The sequence below is a fragment of the Spermophilus citellus genome (assembly GCF_964194105.1).
Source record: "Spermophilus citellus genome assembly, chromosome: 4".
Classification (NCBI taxonomy): domain Eukaryota; kingdom Metazoa; phylum Chordata; class Mammalia; order Rodentia; family Sciuridae; genus Spermophilus; species Spermophilus citellus.
Window position 1 is genome coordinate 137436790 of NC_138185.1, and position 18416 is coordinate 137455205.

The 18416-nt window shown below is 40.1% G+C and overlaps 1 protein-coding gene across 2 annotated transcripts in view; it reads right to left on the reverse strand.

Moving 5' to 3' along the window:
* Nucleotides 1-516: 516 nt before the first annotated feature.
* RTF1 (RTF1 homolog, Paf1/RNA polymerase II complex component) overlaps nucleotides 517-18416 on the reverse strand; it is a 59372-nt gene continuing 41472 nt past the window's right edge. The window contains exons 5-18 of one of the 2 annotated variants that reach the window (XR_014021608.1): nucleotides 16315-16429; nucleotides 15483-15594; nucleotides 11360-11495; nucleotides 10187-10364; nucleotides 7454-7536; nucleotides 6245-6332; nucleotides 6041-6148; nucleotides 5388-5465; nucleotides 4455-4576; nucleotides 4212-4269; nucleotides 3695-3772; nucleotides 2683-2833; nucleotides 1747-1858; nucleotides 517-1302 (exon numbers count right to left, since the gene is read on the reverse strand). Coding sequence is in view for 1 of the 2 variants with exons in the window: in XM_081291256.1 (XP_081147382.1) it covers nucleotides 1196-1302; nucleotides 1747-1858; nucleotides 2738-2833; nucleotides 3695-3772; nucleotides 4212-4269; nucleotides 4455-4576; nucleotides 5388-5465; nucleotides 6041-6148; nucleotides 6245-6332; nucleotides 7454-7536; nucleotides 10187-10364; nucleotides 11360-11495; nucleotides 15483-15594; nucleotides 16315-16429 (1471 nt within the window). In the remaining variant the exon portion in view is untranslated. The remainder of the gene's footprint in view (nucleotides 1303-1746; nucleotides 1859-2682; nucleotides 2834-3694; nucleotides 3773-4211; nucleotides 4270-4454; nucleotides 4577-5387; nucleotides 5466-6040; nucleotides 6149-6244; nucleotides 6333-7453; nucleotides 7537-10186; nucleotides 10365-11359; nucleotides 11496-15482; nucleotides 15595-16314; nucleotides 16430-18416) is intronic. The other variant, XM_081291256.1, reaches the window with a different exon arrangement.

The window sequence follows — 18416 nt, forward strand, 5'->3', positions numbered from 1 at the left end:
TGCTTACCATATATATATGTATACACACACACAACTGCACATGCTGGTAACATTTTCAATCTAAATCTTATTGTTTGCTCTCCACATTCATGTTGAATAATTTCTTTTAAAAAACAAAACAAGTGTTATTCTTGCCAAAACATCAAAACAGAGTCACTAGGAAGACACAGGTACACTGGGTGGGAACAAGACACACTCTATGTTCAGCCAAGAAGCTGTAGGCTGTGCCATGGGATGAGCAAGACATTTTTTGCCCTCCTGGTACCTGCCTCAGCTTCTCTCCTGCCTGCCAGGACACAGCCTATAAGGCAAGGAGCTAAACTAGGGAGTTTTCTTGAAGAGGTGATGGAGGAAGAGAGGGTAGGGAAAGTTACACAGCTACAGCAGTCAGGTCTGTTTAATAAGAAGAATCACATTTAATGAGTTTCTTTCTTGCAGTTTCAGATGCTCAAGTACAGCTGAAAAAAATCTGAAACAGCTATAGACCAATGACAGACTGATACAAAGAGTACTGCATTTTTAAAAAATGATAAAAAAAACCCACACTTACATACACACACACACATACACACACTCACACACACACTCTCTCTCTCTCTCTCTCTCTCTCAAATTAGACCCCCCTCCCTCCCCACAAATGTACACTTTTTGGAAACTAAATTGTTTTTGAAAACCCTTCTTCCGCAGAGACGGAAAGAAGAGAAAGATGAGAGTAAGGAGGACTGCAGGTGCCCAATCCCTGCTCCCTCCACAAAGGTCAGGTGCCAAATGTTCAATGGTTGGGTCCAAGGCAGTCTTGGAGAGAAGACTGCCCAGTGCTGCTGCTATCGCCACCAAGGGCTCCAGCAGGAATCCCAGCTCCATGGTAATACTGAATGTGTGTACAGTGGCCAATGAACTGTGCTGGTTAAAAAAAGAAAAAAGAAAAAAAAAAAAAGGCAAACACAAATCTAAAGACATGGAAAAAGCCCAACTGAGCCCAGATCCATAATGGGTGGGGCCCAGGGGTTTGGTGGGAGATGGTGCAGACAAGGGAGGTCTATACAGCAAATGGTTTATATTACAGATGACTGGCAGTTTAGAGTCTCTTCCCAGTTCTACTGCTGCTCCAGCCCAAAGAGGGCAAATCAAAGGAAAAGAGGAAAGGCAGGACACTGATGGGCATGCAGGGTCAGAAGCAGCAGGCTGGATACTCTCATATAAGCCCCCGTCGTTTTTTGTAGTCCTCCAAGTTCAGAGATCTCCTTGGAGCCCCATCCTTGGCTGGAGGAGCCTTGGAGGTGATGGCCAAAGCCTTTGACTCTGTGGGAAAGAACAAATTGGCATGTGAAGTACCTACAAAATCTTTTAGTCTTGTGCTTCATTCCTTCAGATAGCCTTACTGACTGCAGACTGTAGTCAAACGTAACTGCAGCCAGTCTGACCTGGCCTCTACAGATACTATCCCCATTTCTTCAGTTTACTTTTTTTTGGTACTGGGAATTGAACCCAGGGGCACTTAACAACTAAACCACATCCCTAGTCCCCTTTTTGGTATTTTATTAGAGAAAGGGTCTCCTTAAGTTGCTGAGGCTGGCTTTGAATTCATGATCCTCCTGTCTCAGCCTCCAGAGCTCCTGGAACTATAGGTGTGTACCACACCATGTCTGCCTCTCCATTTTTTCATTAGAGTAAGGTCTCCTCACAGGCCAAGAGAGCTGTGGATCCATATAGTCATGTCATCAGTACTTCCCCACCCTCACACACCTGAGCTGGGAACCTGTAAATCAATCTTCACATCAAAATCGTGCACTTTGAACAAGTCTTCTGAGAGGTCACTGGCTGACTTAGAATTCAAATCTTTATCCTTTCCCTGACCCTGGAATAAGAAGAGGAAAACTAATTATAAAGAGCATAAGTATAAGAAGATTTTAAGAAGCAGCAGCCACTAATGGCCAAAGCTCTTATTTAAGTTCATTATATTTTCCTACTAAAGTCCTTTTCTGATTCTCAAAGAGGAAAGACAGGAGAGACCATAGATAAGAGCTTTCTTTTCTGAAGCTTACAATGTCTATATGCCTAGCTTATGTATATAGGTTTGCTTGTCTGTCTTGTTTTTGACAGGTGCAGGGAAAGTATCGCCTGCAACTTCCCTTCAAAAATATTGCCTTTATTTTGTTTCTGAAGTCCTGACTTGTCACTCAATTGTACAGATATTTGTAAGCTTCAAAGCAAAAAGGAAGACTCATATCTGTGGTATGTGAGAAGGAAGGGTGGGCTTAAGACAATAGGCCATCTTCTCACCCCAGATTTCAGGAATTCCTAGGACAGTCTACCCAAGACTCAAAATTGGGTAGAAAATTTTTTGTAAATGGGAGGTTTCTCTCAGTTTCCCATTTTTGCTTTCACTTATATAACCATCTGATCCTTACAACATGTCAACTGCTTCTCCTAATTATCCTCCAAAGTAGGTAGGGTATATAAAATACTCCCTAAATGTGCCGCAGAGATCTACAAATCAGTGGCCCAAAGACACAGTGGCTTCAACTCTAGTTAAGTAATGGTGTTGAGTTTAGAGTTTAGGTTGTTTGATCAAAATTAAGTTTTGCTGATTATAAAAAACTATGATAGAGAAAACACTGTAAGTGGGACTCCATGTTCTCCTGTGGGAAAAATCAAGCCCAAACCAGGTAAGGTGCTCACTCAGGGTTCCAGCCAGCAGCCTAGCTCTGCAGCCACAGGGTAGTACTGCACTTGCCTTGCTCATTTCCTTTGGAGCATCTGGTAACACTCCAGAACCATACTTTGCATTTAGCTGGGCCAAAATGGCAGCTTGAACAGCCGGGTCTCTGGACTAAGAAAAAAAATAAGTTATTTTTAGAGACTTCAACATTCAGAGTCTTATTGCCAGATTCTTTCTACCTACTAACAATAATATCATAAGCACCACAGCAGACTCATCAGTAGCTCAGTGGAGTTTTTCTCAAGGCAGCAAAAGAAGGGAAATTAAAAGCTTTTAAAACTACACCTATGGAGATACAGCACAGTGGTAGAGTGCTTGCCTAGCATATGAAGGCTCTGGGTTCAATCCCCAGGACTGAAAAACCAAACAAAAACTAATCCATACCCACACCTGAGAAACACATTATCAATATGAAAAATTGAAATCCAAAGTGCTCAAATATCCAAAACTTTTTGTGCACCAACCTGGTGCCATAAGTGGAAAATTCCACACTTGACCTCATGTGACAGGTTGTAGTCAAAACATAGGCACACTAAAAATATGATACAAAATTACCTTCTGGTGATGTGTAGGACATATGAAATATAAATGAATTTCACATGTAGACTTGGGTCATATCCCCAAGTTATGCAAATATTCAAATATACCTCCTCCACCAATCCAAACTTTGAAACACTTTTGGTCCCAAGCACTTTGAATAAGTTACTTTAGGGACTGCACTGCACTATAAACCCACCCTGGTACACAGGGGTTAGTCACAGGGTCTTTATGAATCCATGTCAGGTTTTTCCCTACCTGTATGACCTATAGCAAGATAAAAAAGGAAGTTTCTGGACTCAAGAACTTGAAGCAGGCAAGCAAATCCCAGCTAGGAAAACATTATTTTTAACTTCTTTATTAATTTCCTAAGGGAATTCATTTTATGTCCTAGAATCTAGGTCCTGACTAAAAATGTCCTCTTTAGGCACTCACATTAGAGACGATGGTAGGTTTGCATTGCCGCCTGGTAAAGGGATCCATCTGTTGGTTTTTCATGTTGTGACTTTCAGCCTAAAACAGAGAACATGTATTAGAGAACCATACCTCCTTTCCCCATCCTCTCATTCATCATAAACTTGCTTATAAATAATCTCTTTGCAAGGGGTGCAGGGGGTGGGGGAGGGGAATAACAACCTGGAAGTTATTATCCTTTCCCTTTAAGAACACCAGAGCAGCTATCAGGGCAATAACCAAAAATCAGAAACTTGGTAAGAATGAACGTCTGTGGAGTAGTCTAAGGGCAGAAAGGGGTAAAGCAGGGTAGAAGACTGCTGTTTTTCATTATAAATTAATAAATTACATGGGTGAATGTACACACAGAGAATGAGTATATGCTAAGTATATGTGTTATTTCAATGATTTAAAAGATAGACTTGAGCAACATGTAGGAAGATTTCATATCATTCTATTTAAATTTTTTCAATGATTCAGATAAAGTTGTGTTACTCACCACAAGGGCCTTCTCAGACTCCACAATGTTCCACTCCCTGTTCCGCTGGTTGATATAACTATGGGATGAGTAAGAGATGAGTCAATGGACCATAAGAGGGAGTAGTCTCGGAGCCCTGACCCCAGAGATCTGGAGAGTCAGTGTAGCACAGTGTGTACAAGGCCACAGGCTTGCCCAATACTTTTGGCCAAGGTCTTCAGATCATGGATAGGGGCCCAACCAAAATAGGCTCAGTTAACACACCTGATAGCAGATATGTTCTTGGTCCGCTGGCGGTCCAGGGCCTCAGCTCGCTCCTCCAACTCATTCAGCTGGTCTTGGATTTGTTTCGCCTTGTCCTGATCTCCCAGGTCTTCAGCCATGGCCTGCACACAGAGAAGCATGTAAACTCTTGGCTATGATTGCTGGAAGGGGATTCTTGATATACAGCCTAATAATATATGCAGTTTATTAATTTATGATGAACAAATGACAAGAGATGTGAAAGAATAGTGAAGAAATACTTTACAAACACAAAATGTATAATTTTTCTTAAAGTACACTGCCATATAGCTACCTGGCTATGGACCCCTAGTGGCAGCAATATGTAAAACCCAGGTCCACATGGCTAAACTATCATAATAAGGCTCACCCCATCAGGATTTGAAGAATGGAAAACCACCTACTATAATCTGGCTTGATAATATCAGTTGTCTGTTTAGACCCAGTGAGGAATAGTAGGTCTAAACAGGTCTTTTTTTGTTTTGTTCTTGCTATTCTATTGTGGAATGAACTCAGATGTGCTTTACTACATCCCCCTTTTTAAAATTTTGAGATGCAGGTCTCACTAGGTTGCTGAGACTGACCTGAATTTATAATCCTCCAGTCTCAGCCTCCTGAGTCACTGGGATTACAAGTATGCAACACCACACCTACCTTTGGTGTGGGGGGGTCTATTTTACTACACATGAAAGTAAAAGGACTAGAAAGAAACAAGAATGGAACAATTTCAATTTATAGACAGGAAAATGGCCGAGGAATTTCACAAAGACATCAAGAATACACTGTGTTGCTTATAAATGAGCCCAGAGTTTTGTCCCAATTCTGCTATCATTAACTTAGCAGAAGATATACTAGTAGTTTGATTTCCATATCTCCTTACAGGATGGGCAAAGAGGCTCGAATACATGTCCTTACCTTTTCCTTTAGCAGCTGAGTCTTCTTCATAGCATAGTTGGGTGGAGCTTTTCTGAACCTTTCTTTCTCTTTAACAATCTGTACCAGAGAGGAGATACCAGCAGTGAGGTATTCCTAAACTATTTTTGTAGACAGGCTAAGTGAGCCCATTTTGGAGGCAAGCAGCTAGTTAAAAGGGGACTGCTCTTCCTATAGCGGCGTCATGCCCCCAAGAGAGAATGAGTTCATTCCAAGGAATACTATGCTGCTTCCAGGGTCATGGAAATTCTTCTGGGACAGTCTGAAGGAATATGCACCAATGAACAGCAGCAGCCCAAGGGCCTGGTATTGTAAGGCTAGCCACTGTTCAAGAGAACAGAAATCAAAGAATTCTGCCAAAATGTTTTGGAGAAAGAAACTTCCAGAAGGACCAAACCTAGCAGAATATATTTCCCTGATCCCTGAATATACTGAGTCTATGTAATCTAATCTGCAGATGAGAATATACAGAGAAAAACTTGATGAACTATGAATAATAAGGTAGCAGTATTAGTATTCCCTCATCTTCATGCATACCTAAAAATATCAAGATATAGGGAGAAAATAAAATTATGATCTCTAAACCCTGATGAACTTGATAAACCTCCAGGCTCTGGGGTACCAAGGTTTCTTACCTCTTCAATGTCCTGATCGTTGAATTTATAATTAAGAGCTTCTTTAATAGATAATTCCTTTTTATTGATTTCATCTAGAGTGGGCAATTGCATGCCAGCAGAGAACATCTGGACCAAAATATGAGAAAGGTTATTAGTAAAGGATTCGGGAAAGAGACTTTTCAGTGTTTGCAAACAACCGCTAGGGAAGCTCTAGACACTTACCGCTTCTTTCCACTTCATGAATTCACTTTCAGTAAATTCTTGGTTTGAGACAAACTCTAGGCGGAACACTCGTTGGTCATTACCATGCCTACATAAAAGAGAGACGGCATTTCCAAGAAAGTGTGTGTTGACTCTAGGATCAGCAAAGCAATCCTACTACCTCTGTGTACCTTCTATCTCTGCATTTCTCAATCCTGGCTACCCTTTGAAATCATCTAGAATTTGATTCTGTTTATTATGGCCACTTCCTAGTCCAAATGGCTCTTTTAAAACAAATTAGGGGAGACAATGGAGTGAGGATGTGGGAGGGAAACGGATCGATCATGGTGACCAATAGGCCCAGGGGCAGCCACGTCCATCACAGCTCTTTGCTGTATGATCCTGGCAAACTACTTCTATTCCTTTCTATGGGGTCTTTAGAATTCTTAGGGTCCACTGGGCACAGTGAAGCATGCCTGTAATCCCAGCAACTTGGGAGGCCGAGACAGGAGGATTGCAAGTTCAAACCCAGCCTCAGCAACTTAATGAGGCCCTGAGCAAATCAGCAAGACCCTGTCTCTAATAAAATATAAAAACGGGGTATGGTTTGGTGGTTAAGCACCCCTGGGTTTAATCCCTGGTACCAAAACAAAACAAACAAACAAAAAATATTAGTTCTAAGAGGCAGGGATTTGTGTATGTCTATCTTGTTCTTTCCTTTAACCTGATGATCAGAACTGTACCTAGCACAAATGTTGAGTGAATGATATGTTCAGTTTACTGAAGAGGAAACAAAGTCCTGAAAGATAACTAAATTCTAGTTAAGTGAGAGAGCCAGGACCAGAAACAAGCCTCTTGACCGTGTTCGCTGGGCATTTTCTCTTATGACTCAAAATCATTCTTCTGTATGTCCTAGTACTTCATATTCCTGTCACCCCAGCCTTTTGTTGTTGTTGTTGTTGTACTGGGGATTGGACCCTGGGCTTTGTGCATGTTAGGCAAGTGCTCACCCACTGTTTTTGATTTTATGCTGTCACAGTGTCTGGGAGAAAATAATATCTGGAGACTTTCCCTATAGGTAAAGATAGAATGAGTTCCTTTAGGGTACCTTGTGGGACCACATAAAAAGCATTCATAGTAACAGGAAACATTACACTGGAGGCAATGACAGCTCAACAGGCAGTGCCTGTTTAAAGAGGGAACCAAAGCTGCCACAGCAGTGCCTCTTACCGTAGTTGTAGCCCTTTGTTTGTTCTGGTACCACCCAGCTGGTAAACTTTGGCAGTTTCCACAACACCTGTGATCTCAGCAACCTAAGTGAAAGGATAGAGACACCAGTCAAAAAGAAGACTCTTCAGAGCTCTCTACATAACTCTTCCTTTGACTCTATCTACCCAAACACAGACAAGCAACCCTGTGCTGAGAGTAGCCTACAACTGTCAGGTATTCCGTGTTTCTATCTCAGATTTGGAATTCAGATGGCAAAGCACAGGGACCCTTGTGCCCAGGGTAAGCAAGCTCCGTGAGCAGAGACAATTGGCCTGGTGAGGCCCATTAGCTTTCCTAAACTAAATCTACCTTTACTAAGGGATGTACTTGGGATTTCAGAAGTTGAAAAATAATAATAAGGGGCTGGGGTTGTGGCTTAATGGTGGAGCACTTGCCTAGCATGTGTGAGGCACTGGGTTCGATTCTCAGCACCACATATAAAATAAAATAAATAAAATAAAGGCCCATCAACAACTAAGAAAAAATTTAAAAATAACTACAAACAAATAATAAATTTAGTCTTCTTTGGAGAGAGGGTCTCACAGTTGCTTAGGCTGGTCTTGAACTCCAGGGCTTAAAAGATTCTGCCTCAGCCTCCCAGATATCTGGGACTACAGATATGACATTACCAGTTCTAGAGGTCAAAATTTTTTTTTTTTTTTGGTAGTGCTAGGGATTGACCCCAAGACCTATATTCCAGCCCAACATACAGGTCAAATGTTTGGATATTAGGTATTTAAACAATGCCTTGAACATGCTAGGCAAGTGCTCTACCATTGACTTATATTCCAAGCCCTTTTTATTTTTTGAGACAAAGTGTCACTAAGTTGTCCAGATTGGCCTTGAACTTGTGATCCTCCTGCCTCAGCCTCTCAAACAGCAGGGATTACAGGTCAGGTATACACCACCTATACCTGGCTTGGAGGTAATTTCTTGCCTTTTTTTTTTTTTTTTTTTTGTACTGGGCTGGAACTCAGGAATACTTTACTACTGAGTATATCCCCTATCCTTTTTAATTTTTTTTTGGGGGGGTGCTGGGGATTGAACCCAGTGGCATGCAACCCCTAAGCCACATCCCTAGCCCTTTTTTATATTTTATTTAGAGACAGGCTCTCATTGAGTTTCTTAGAGCCTCACTAAGTTGCCGAGGCTAATTTTTTTTTTTTTTTTTTTTTTAGAGAGAGAGAGAATTTTTAATATTTATTTTTTAGTTTTTGGCAGACACAACATCTTTGTTTGTATGTGGTGCTGAGGATCGAACCTGGGCCGCACGCATGCCAGGCGAGCGCGCTACCGCTTGAGCCACATCCCTAGCACCTGCCGAGGCTAATTTCAAGGCTGGTTTCAAACTAGCAATTCTTCTGCCTCAACCTTCAGAGCTGCTGGGATTACAGGCATGAACCTACTACACCCAGCACCTTTTTAATTTTTCTTTTTAGGAAGGGTCTCTCTAAGTTGCTGAGGCTGGCCTCAAACTTGCGATCCTCCTTACTACAGCCTCCTGAGTCACTGGGATTATTGGCATGCATCACTAGGCCCAGCTTAGAGATCAATCTTTATCAACCAAATGTGAAGAAGACCATGGAGGTCAGTTTCTGTTGTACAGCTTTCTGGAACATGGCATGGCTGCTGGCTCCCATTCTAGGAGATAAACACATTAAAACAAGACAATCTAGAATAAAACAAAAACAAACAAGAGAAAAATCAAATAGCTATGTTCTTCTAGCCATTCAGATGATGGAGGCTGTGTTGGAACATACAAATAGCCTGTACAAGGTTGGAGTTATTTTATATTCTCTTTAACTTCCCTGGTCCTAGAAGTTTTTTTTAGTAATTTATTATTTGAATAAATAGATCTTACAGATTATGTAATTTCCAAAAACTACTTCATAGCTGTTTCCCTTTTTCTTTTTGTACTGAAGGAGCATAGAGAAAATTGTTCTAAATCCAAAACCACGAGTTTCTTGGGCTTCAATTACTTTTCCTGGCAGCAGGTTTGCGAATCACATCTCCGGTCACTATAGATTTTCACTCTTCTATGGGCATCTCATGGAATCTACTTTCTATTCTGCTACAGTTTGGATCTTAGGTGTCTCTTACGGCCCACATGTTAAAGGCTTAGTGCCCAGCTTGGCACTACTGATGGGGGATGAAAATTTTAAGAGGGGAGGCCTCCTGGGAGATATTAGGTCTCTGGGGCATGCTCTCAAAGGGCATTATAGGATCTTGGTCTTTGCCTTTCTGTCTTTCACATATGGGCCATGAGATGAGTGGTTTTTCTCTCCTTATGTGCACCGCTATAATGTGTTGCTCCCTCAGAAGAGACCCAAAAGCAAAGGGACTGACTACCTGATCATGTTTATGATACACGTAAAACGTAAGCCAAAATAAAATTTTCATTTGATCATCTCAGGTATTTGTTACTGTAAGAAAAGCTGACTAAATACACAGTCAAATGTTGGCAAATAGATTTGCTTAGTATCTCCTACCTCCAGGAGGGTATCATTATGTTTAAAATATGGAAATCTGGGATGGTGGTACACACCTGAGATCACAGGCACTCAATAGGATGAGGTGGAAGGATTGCAAGTTTAAGGCCACTGACATGGTGAGTCAAGAATGAACAAAAAAGAACAAACAAACAAACAAATAAATAAATACCAAGGACAACTGTCCAAGGAAAGAAATACCAACCCGGTAAACTGGTTTGCTGTTATGGTTTCCAATGCCAATTCGTACAAAACATCCTGTGACAGTTTTAGCAAAGAAGGGCATATGACACCAACGTTCTAGCTTATGCCGCGATAATCGAACTCTATTCAATTCTTCGGGTAGGGAAACTGGTTGTGATTTTGGAGGGATCTCTTCCTTCCTGTAGGAAACAAAGTGGCAGTGGGAAAAATATTCAGCATAAAAACAGAATAAGATACATAAATAAACACCAAATTCTTAAAACTTAAAATATAAAGATTAACCTAGTAGGAGAAACAAATAAAACATCAGAAAATAGTTAATCCGGGCTGGGGATGTGGCTCAAGCGGTATCACACTAGCCTGGCATGCGTGCAGCCCGAGTTGGATCCTCAGCACCACATACAAACAAAGATGTTGTGTCCGCCGAGAACTAAAAAATAAATATTAAAAAAATTCTCTCTCTTAAAAAGAAAAAAAAAGTTAATCCTGTTCCTAACCAGTAGTGTGAACTTTTTTTTTTTTTGGTACCAAAGTGGTTAAGGGTTGCTTAACCACTGAGCCACAGCCCTTTTTAAATTTTTTATTTTGAAACAGGGTCTCACTAAGTTACCTAGGGCCTCACTAATTTGCTGAGGCTAGCTTTGAACTTGCAATCCTCTTGCCTCAGCCTCCTAAAATGCTGGGATTATAGGCATGTGCCACTGTGCCTGACCTGTAAAATGTTTTGAATGAGATACCACTTCAGAAAAAAAAACTGATGAGCCAGGCATGCAGGAGGATTCAAGTTCAAAGCTAGCCTCAGCAACTTAGTGAGGATCTGTCTCAATGTAAAATATAAAAAGGACCGAGGGGATATGACTCAGTGGTTAAGCAAAGGATGGAAAGAAGGAAGGAAGGAAGGAAGGAAGGAAGCAAGCTAATGATTTAGGCCAATCTGAGGGTGACACGAAGTTAGTTCTCATCTGCTAGGTCCAGGGGGAATGTTTAGTAGTGCAGCCCAGGAGCCAGAGGCAGAAGAAAGTAATGGGCTAACATGCTAGGGAATCTCAGTTCATCAATTCAGGGTACTGAACCAAACAAGTCACAGCCCAAACAAGATTTTGAAAACTACACAAAGCTTTTTCTCAAAGAACCCAACCATCCTGCCTACTAAACCAAAATGTGAATAGCTTACTCCTCTTCTTCATCAGATGACGACGTTCGGGATGAGCGATCTGACTTTTCACTGGACTTGTCATCCTCTTCCTCCTCCTCATCATCAGAGTAAACCTCACTGGTTTTTAATGGCTGTTTTTTGGCAAGGAGTTCAGCTAGAAAGAAGAAGAAACATTTACCCAGATACTCTGAAGATGAAAATGAATTATCTTTCATCTTTGAGAAGAAACTGAAACCTAGAAGAGGACTTAGACAACTCTATCCTCTCTGGACTAGACTGTGATAACCTGAGCTATAGTGTAAAATCATTTAGGCACCAAATATTAGGTACCCATAGAACAAAAAAAGGCTAGAAGGTTGTTATAGTGAGTGGGCAGAAAGGGTCAGGAGCACTACTGAGAGTAGTCTTTTATTGCACTCAAGATGCTTCAAGATAGGCAAGAAAGAGGGAGAAAAACTCACAATTATCTTCAGAGAGTTTTTGATAAAAACCTTATTTTGAATGTGTATTAATATTTGTAATAGCAGAAGAACAAAAACAACCCAAATGTCCACAAATAGGGGAGTGGCTGAATACCCCTGGTACATCCACCCAGTGGGTATACTATTTGGCTATAAAAACACAAATGAGACATAACATCACATTCTGAGTCAGAAGGTGTTTGTTTTGGGTTTTGGTGACTGAATCCAGGGCCACTATATCCCTGAGCTATATCCCCAACCCTTTTTATTTATTTTCAAACAGAGGCTGGTCTCAAACTTGCCATCCTCCTGCCTTAGCCTCCGGAGTCTCCGGGATTATAGGCATGTGCCACTTGGCCAGAGTGCTTTTCTTTTCTTTTTTTAAAAAATATTTTGTTAGTTGTCAATGAACCTTTATTTTATTTATTTACATGTGGTGCTGAAGAACGAACCTAGTGCCTTACACATGCAAGGCAAGCACTTTACCACTGAGCCACACCCCAGCCCTGCCAGAGTGCTTTTAAGGAATCAAATAGTAAATATTTCAGGTTTGCAGTTTGCCGCCTCATTGTCTTTTTTTTTTTTTTGTAGATGGACACAATATCTTTATTTATTTCTTTTATGTGGTGCTGAGGATTGAACTCAGTGCATTCCAGGCAAGCGCCCAACCACCGAGCTACAACCTCAGTGTCTCTTGTCTTAACTATTCAATTAAGGTGGTGTAGCATAAAAACAGCCCTGGGCAATATGTAAATAAATGGATGCAGTTAAATCCCAATGAATGTTTTTTCCCTCTCTATATTGGGATTAAACCCAGGGCTTTGTACATGGTAGGCTAGTTAGAGAGCTATCACTAAGCTACATCCCTAGCCCTGCCTTGTAAACTTCGAGTAAATAGTATTATAAATGAGTTATATTTCAATAAGTTTATTACAAAAAACAAAGGAAAAACTCTGACATTCTTGAATTAGAAATGGTATCACAGCTGAGCATGGTGGCACACACCTATAATCCCAGCTACTTGGAAGACATTGGGGAGGATCACAAATTTAAGATCAACCTTGACAACTTAGCAAGACCCTGTCTCAAAGAAAAAAAAAAAAAAAAGAACAGAATATGTAGTGCAGTAGTGGTAGAGCACTCTTGGGTTCCAGACAACTCTTGGAAGGCTAAGGCAAGAAGATTACAAGTTTGAGGACAGCCTGGGCAACGTAGTGAGCCCCTATCTCAAAATTTTAAAAGTTTTGGGGCTAAAGTTGTAGCGCAGTGGTAAAGCCTAGCACATGTGTGGAACTGTGTTCGATCCTCAGCACCACAAACAGGGGCTGGGGTTGTGGCTCAGTGGTAGCATTATAAATCGAGTTATATTTGTATAAGTTTATTACAAAAAAAAAAAGGAAAACCTCTGACATTCTTGAATTAGAAATGGTACCATGGCTGAGCATGGTGGCACACACCTGTAACCCCAGGCTGGTAGTGTGTGTGGGTGTCTTACTGGGGAATAAACCCAGAGGAGCTTTACCACTGAGCTACATTCCAACCCTTTTTATTTTTTATTTGGAGACAGGATCTTGCTAAATTGCTGAGGCAGGCCTTGAACTCCTGAGCTCAAGCAATGTTCCTGCCTCAGCTTCCCCAATAGAGGAAGCAGGCACAAGCCACTGTACCCAGGTTCATGCTAAACTTTATCCTTTAAAAAAAAAAAAAATTCTAGCTCTGCACACTGAAAGCCTTAAAAATAATAGCTAACTGAATAGTATAAGTGTTCCTTGTGTCCAGACTGTGGTCTCTAAATATAATTTCTGGGGCTGGGGATGTGGCTCAAGCGGTAGCACGCTCGCCTGGCATGCATGTGGCCTGGGTTTGATCCTCAGCACCACATACAAACAAAGATGTTGTGTCCTTGTGTCTGCCGAAAACTAACTAAATAAATAAATATTAAAAAATTCGCGGGCTGGGGATGTGGCTCAAGCGGTAGCGCGCTCGCCTGGCATGCGTGCGGCCCAGGTTCGATCCTCAGCACCACATACAAACAAAGATGTTGTGTCCGCCGATAACTAAAAAATAAATATTAAAAAGTTAAAAAAAAAAAATTCGCTCTCTCTTTCTAAAAAAAAAAAATAAAAATAAAAATAAATAAATAAATACAATTTCTCATGAAAAAGGGCTCCTTAGAGAAATGTCTGATTCCAAATCCAGAAAGTAAGAAAGTTATAAAAATGAGGGGTGGGGGGGCTGGGGTTGTGGCTCAGTGGTAAAGCGTTTGCCTAGCATGCATGAGGCATTGGGTTTGATTCTCAGCACCATATACAAATATTAAAAATAAAGTTCCATCAACAACTAAAAAATATCTTAAAAAAAAAATGAGGGGTGGTAGAGCACGTGCCTAGCCTACATGAGGCCATGGGTACAATCCAGTACCACCACCAGCACCATCATCACCAAAAATAAAACCAAACCAAACCAGGACAGTTGACAAACTGAGTATCAATAATAATAATCACAGCAATGGATTAAAACAAATAAAATAGGTTAAAATCCATGAGTTCACAGGGATATTCAAAATAAACAAACCTCACTGGTCATTTTTGGTAGTTGCTAAGGAACTATTTCATATCTTTGAAGATTGCTAAATAAAGGAAAGTAAATCAAACATTTATCCTACCTTTCCTATTAAAAATGAACCTGGGGGTAACTAAATAGTAAATGAGAAAAGTTTTTTTTTTTTTTAAATAGGAGGAGATCAGATATTAAATAAGGAATGACAGATAAGAGTATTATTATTATTATTATTTATTTTTTAGGTACTAACCAATTCTCTAGTTTTAACTAACAATTCACAAGAAATTCAAGGGATTAGAGGAACACACCCAATACCATCAATGGGATATAGTCAGCATTGTGGGAAACAGACAAATGCATACATGATTTCTTCAGCAAATAAACTACAAAGGGGACAAAGAAATAAGGAGAAAAACTAAGAGCTTATGTAACTTAAGGGATGCATTAATAAATCACAAAATGTGGACTCTAAGTTCCTGATTCAAACAATAAAACCAATATTTTTTAAGTTATAAAACAAACACAGAAACTTTAGCACTGACTAGATATTTGATCATATTAAGGGATTCATTGTTACTATTTTTAAGTGTGACAATGATATAGAAGTTAGGTTTAACACAAGAGACCTAGCCAGGTGCAATGGTGCAAGCATATAATCCCAGCAACTTCAAAGACTGAGGCAGGAGAATCACAAGTTCAAAAGCCAGCTTCAGCAACTTAGCGAAGCCCTAACCAACTTAGCGAGATCCTATTTCAAAATGAAAAATAAAAGTCTGGGGATGTGGCTCAGTGGTTCAGCCCCTCTATGTTCAATTCCTGGTACCAAAAAAACCAAACAAACAAGAGTCCTTATCTATAACAGACATATATTGTTAGAAATATGATGATGTTAGGATTTAATTAAAAAATAATCTTAGAGGATTTTAGATTCAACAAGATTGTCCATGAGATGAATATGGAGATTGGATAATGGAATATAAAGGTTCATTATACTATTCTCAGCATGTCTGGAACTTTTCATTATAAAGAGTTAAACAGGGGGGAAAATAAATATGACCACCAGTGATTCACACTGTATAACAGAAGACACATAGTAATCATTACATTCCCTCACTTACCTGTTCTGTTCTTGCGTTTTTCTCGCTCTGCTTTAAGCTCCTCCATGGCTTGAGATTTCTTATCTAATTTCTCATCCCGTTTGGAACGACGTTCCTTATTGTGGGATGTTACCTAGGAAGGAAAGGATAAATAGGATGGCCTTTTTGTTTTTACTAATTGCTGATAAGATTCTCTATACCCAACAATTAATGTATTCAGTCTTTTATGTGAATTTATGTTGACTACAGAAACTTAAAACTTGTATAAGTAGAGAGCATCCTCTTGTGGACAAATAGAGCAGTGAAATCAGCTTATTTTATCTGCCTAATAAACAGTAAGCTAAAGAATTACCATGGGGGCTGGGGATATAGCTTAGTTGGTAGAGTGCTTGCCTAGCATGCACAAGGCCCTGGGTTCAATCCCCAGCACCACCCAAAAAAGAAAAAGAAAAGAATTATCCAAGTAAACTCTGTAAGAATACATAGATTATGATCTAATATCTGTTGATAATTCATGATGAATGCAGAGATGATTTATTTTCCTAGCTATAGTTATACCAAGTCTAGAATCACATACACCTGAGTAAACATCATAACCGATCTGGTTACTTGGGACCAGAGAAGCTTACCAACTTTTTCTCAAGTGATGCTTACTCTAGTGGGCTCCTATTTAAATGCAGAGTGAAACTGTCCTAAGGAGTTAACCAGTTTGGCTAATGGTAAAATGATACATCCAGAGATAAATGAGCTAACTAACCTTCCACTCATTTCCTAGGAGGATTAACATAAATCTACCTCTACCTCAAAGAGAAGAGGTATTCTCTTTGGATTATGAGGCCATTGAATCTCCTACCTGAGATTCTTGAATCTGCGTCAGCTTTTTCTTTTCCTGCTCCTCTTCTTGCTTTTTCTTTTTTTCTTTCTTTTCTTTCTTTTTGGCTGTTTTTAGTTTTTTCTTGATTTCAAACCTGGTTAAAAGATATTTGTTTGATTTTTAAAAAGCAATGAAATATATATAAAGATTAATTTCTACTAGAAGAAAGAAGTAAGTATAAGGAAGGAGATAGTAAACACTTTGGCATTCTGCAAGAAATTCCAATGTATCTTGTATGCATATTAATACAATGGGGTGTGGCTCAGTGGCAGAACATTTGCCTCACACATGTGAGGCACTGGGTTCAATCCTCAGCACCACATAAAAGTAAGTAAACACAATAAAGATTAAAAAAACATACTGAGTATAAGTACAAAAAGTACTTGAAAGAAGTAAATTGGAATAGATTTAAAATGAAAAAAAAAATATATAGGATACTGCTGTATTCTTCTTTAGACTTACGGTAACACCAGTTCTCCTTCAGCCTTCATGTAACAGAAGAAAACAATTTATTCTTTGGTCAAGTTAGGAGGCAAAAGTACAATGTCACAATTATTATTGCTATTTGTGGTACTGAGGGATGAACCCAGGACCTTACACATGCTAGCCAAGTGCTCTATCACTGAGCTACATTCCCAGCCATCTTTATTTTATTTTGGAATAGGGTCTTCCTAAATTGCCCAGGCTGACCTCAAACTTGTGAACCTCTTGCCTCAGCCTCTGGAGTAAATTGAGATTAAAGGAGTATACCATTGCATTTGACACAATATCTAAAATGTCACAATTTTAGTAAGAACAAGGATTTTTTTTTTCTCTTTCTGAGGTGTTGGGGATTGAACCCAAGGTCTTGTGAATGCTAGGCAAGTGCTCTACCACTGATCTAAATCCCTACCCCAAGAAGTATATTAAGCAAGGGGTAGCAGCACATTCCTGTAATCCCAGTGACTCCAGAAGCTGAGGTGGAATGATCGAAAGCTCAAAGGCAGCCTCAGCAATTTAGCAAGGCCCTAAGTAACATAGGGAGACCCTGTCTCAAAATAAAAAAATTAAAAAAGGCCTGGGGAGGGAGCTCAGTGGTAGAACACTTTCCTAGCATGCTTGAGTCCCTGGGTTTGATCCCTAGCACCATAAAAACAAAGCAAAACAAAACAAAACAAAACAAACAAAAAAGGGCTGGGAATGCAACTCAATGATAAAGCCCCCTGAGTCCAATCCCCAATACCACACACATACAGAGACAAAAAAGAAAACACTACCAAATTGTATACTTCACTGTGTTACTTCAAATAAGGTATTTTAAAGTATTTAATAGCTTATATATACATACTGTTCTTAAGGGTGTTATCTCATTCAAGGCTTACAATCATAACAAAGGAGAAGCTGAGCCAGGAGGAAGGTAGTGATTTTATTCAGCTCACTGATCAATGGGTCTAAATTGAACCTACACTTTCTTCTAACTAACATACCAATTTTTTTTTTGGTACTGGGTTTTGAACTCAGGGGCACTCCACCACTGGGCCACATCCCCAGTCCTATTTTGTATTTTATTTAGAGACATGGTCTCACTGAGTTGCTTAGAGTCCTGCCATTGCTGAGGCGGGCTTTGAACTCGCAATCTTCTTGCCTCAGGCTCCCTAGCTGCTGGGATTACAGGTGTGTGCCTCCATGCCCAGCTAACATGATAATTTTTTGTTTTGTTTTGTTGGGGTAGAGGCTATTGAATCCAAGGTGTTGCAAATGGTAAGCAAACACTCCACCAATGAGCTGAGGTCCTGGCCCTAAAATGTCAGTGTTCTTTCTGTGATTCCGCTATTTTGTATGCTGCCTGTTCCCCTGAGGAATCCAACATCTGAGGATGACCTCACTATAGGTGCTGCTGACCAGAGAGCAGAACATTAATGGTGCTTACATAAGACTGTTATATCTTGGCAGGTGGTGCATGCCTATAAAGCCAGCAACTCTGGAGGCTAAGGCAGGAGGATTGCAAGTAGGTCAGCCTCCGCAACTCAAGAAGATCCTATTTCAAAAAAAAAAATAAAAAGGACTGGGGATGTGGCTCAGTGATAGAGGGCTCCTAAGTT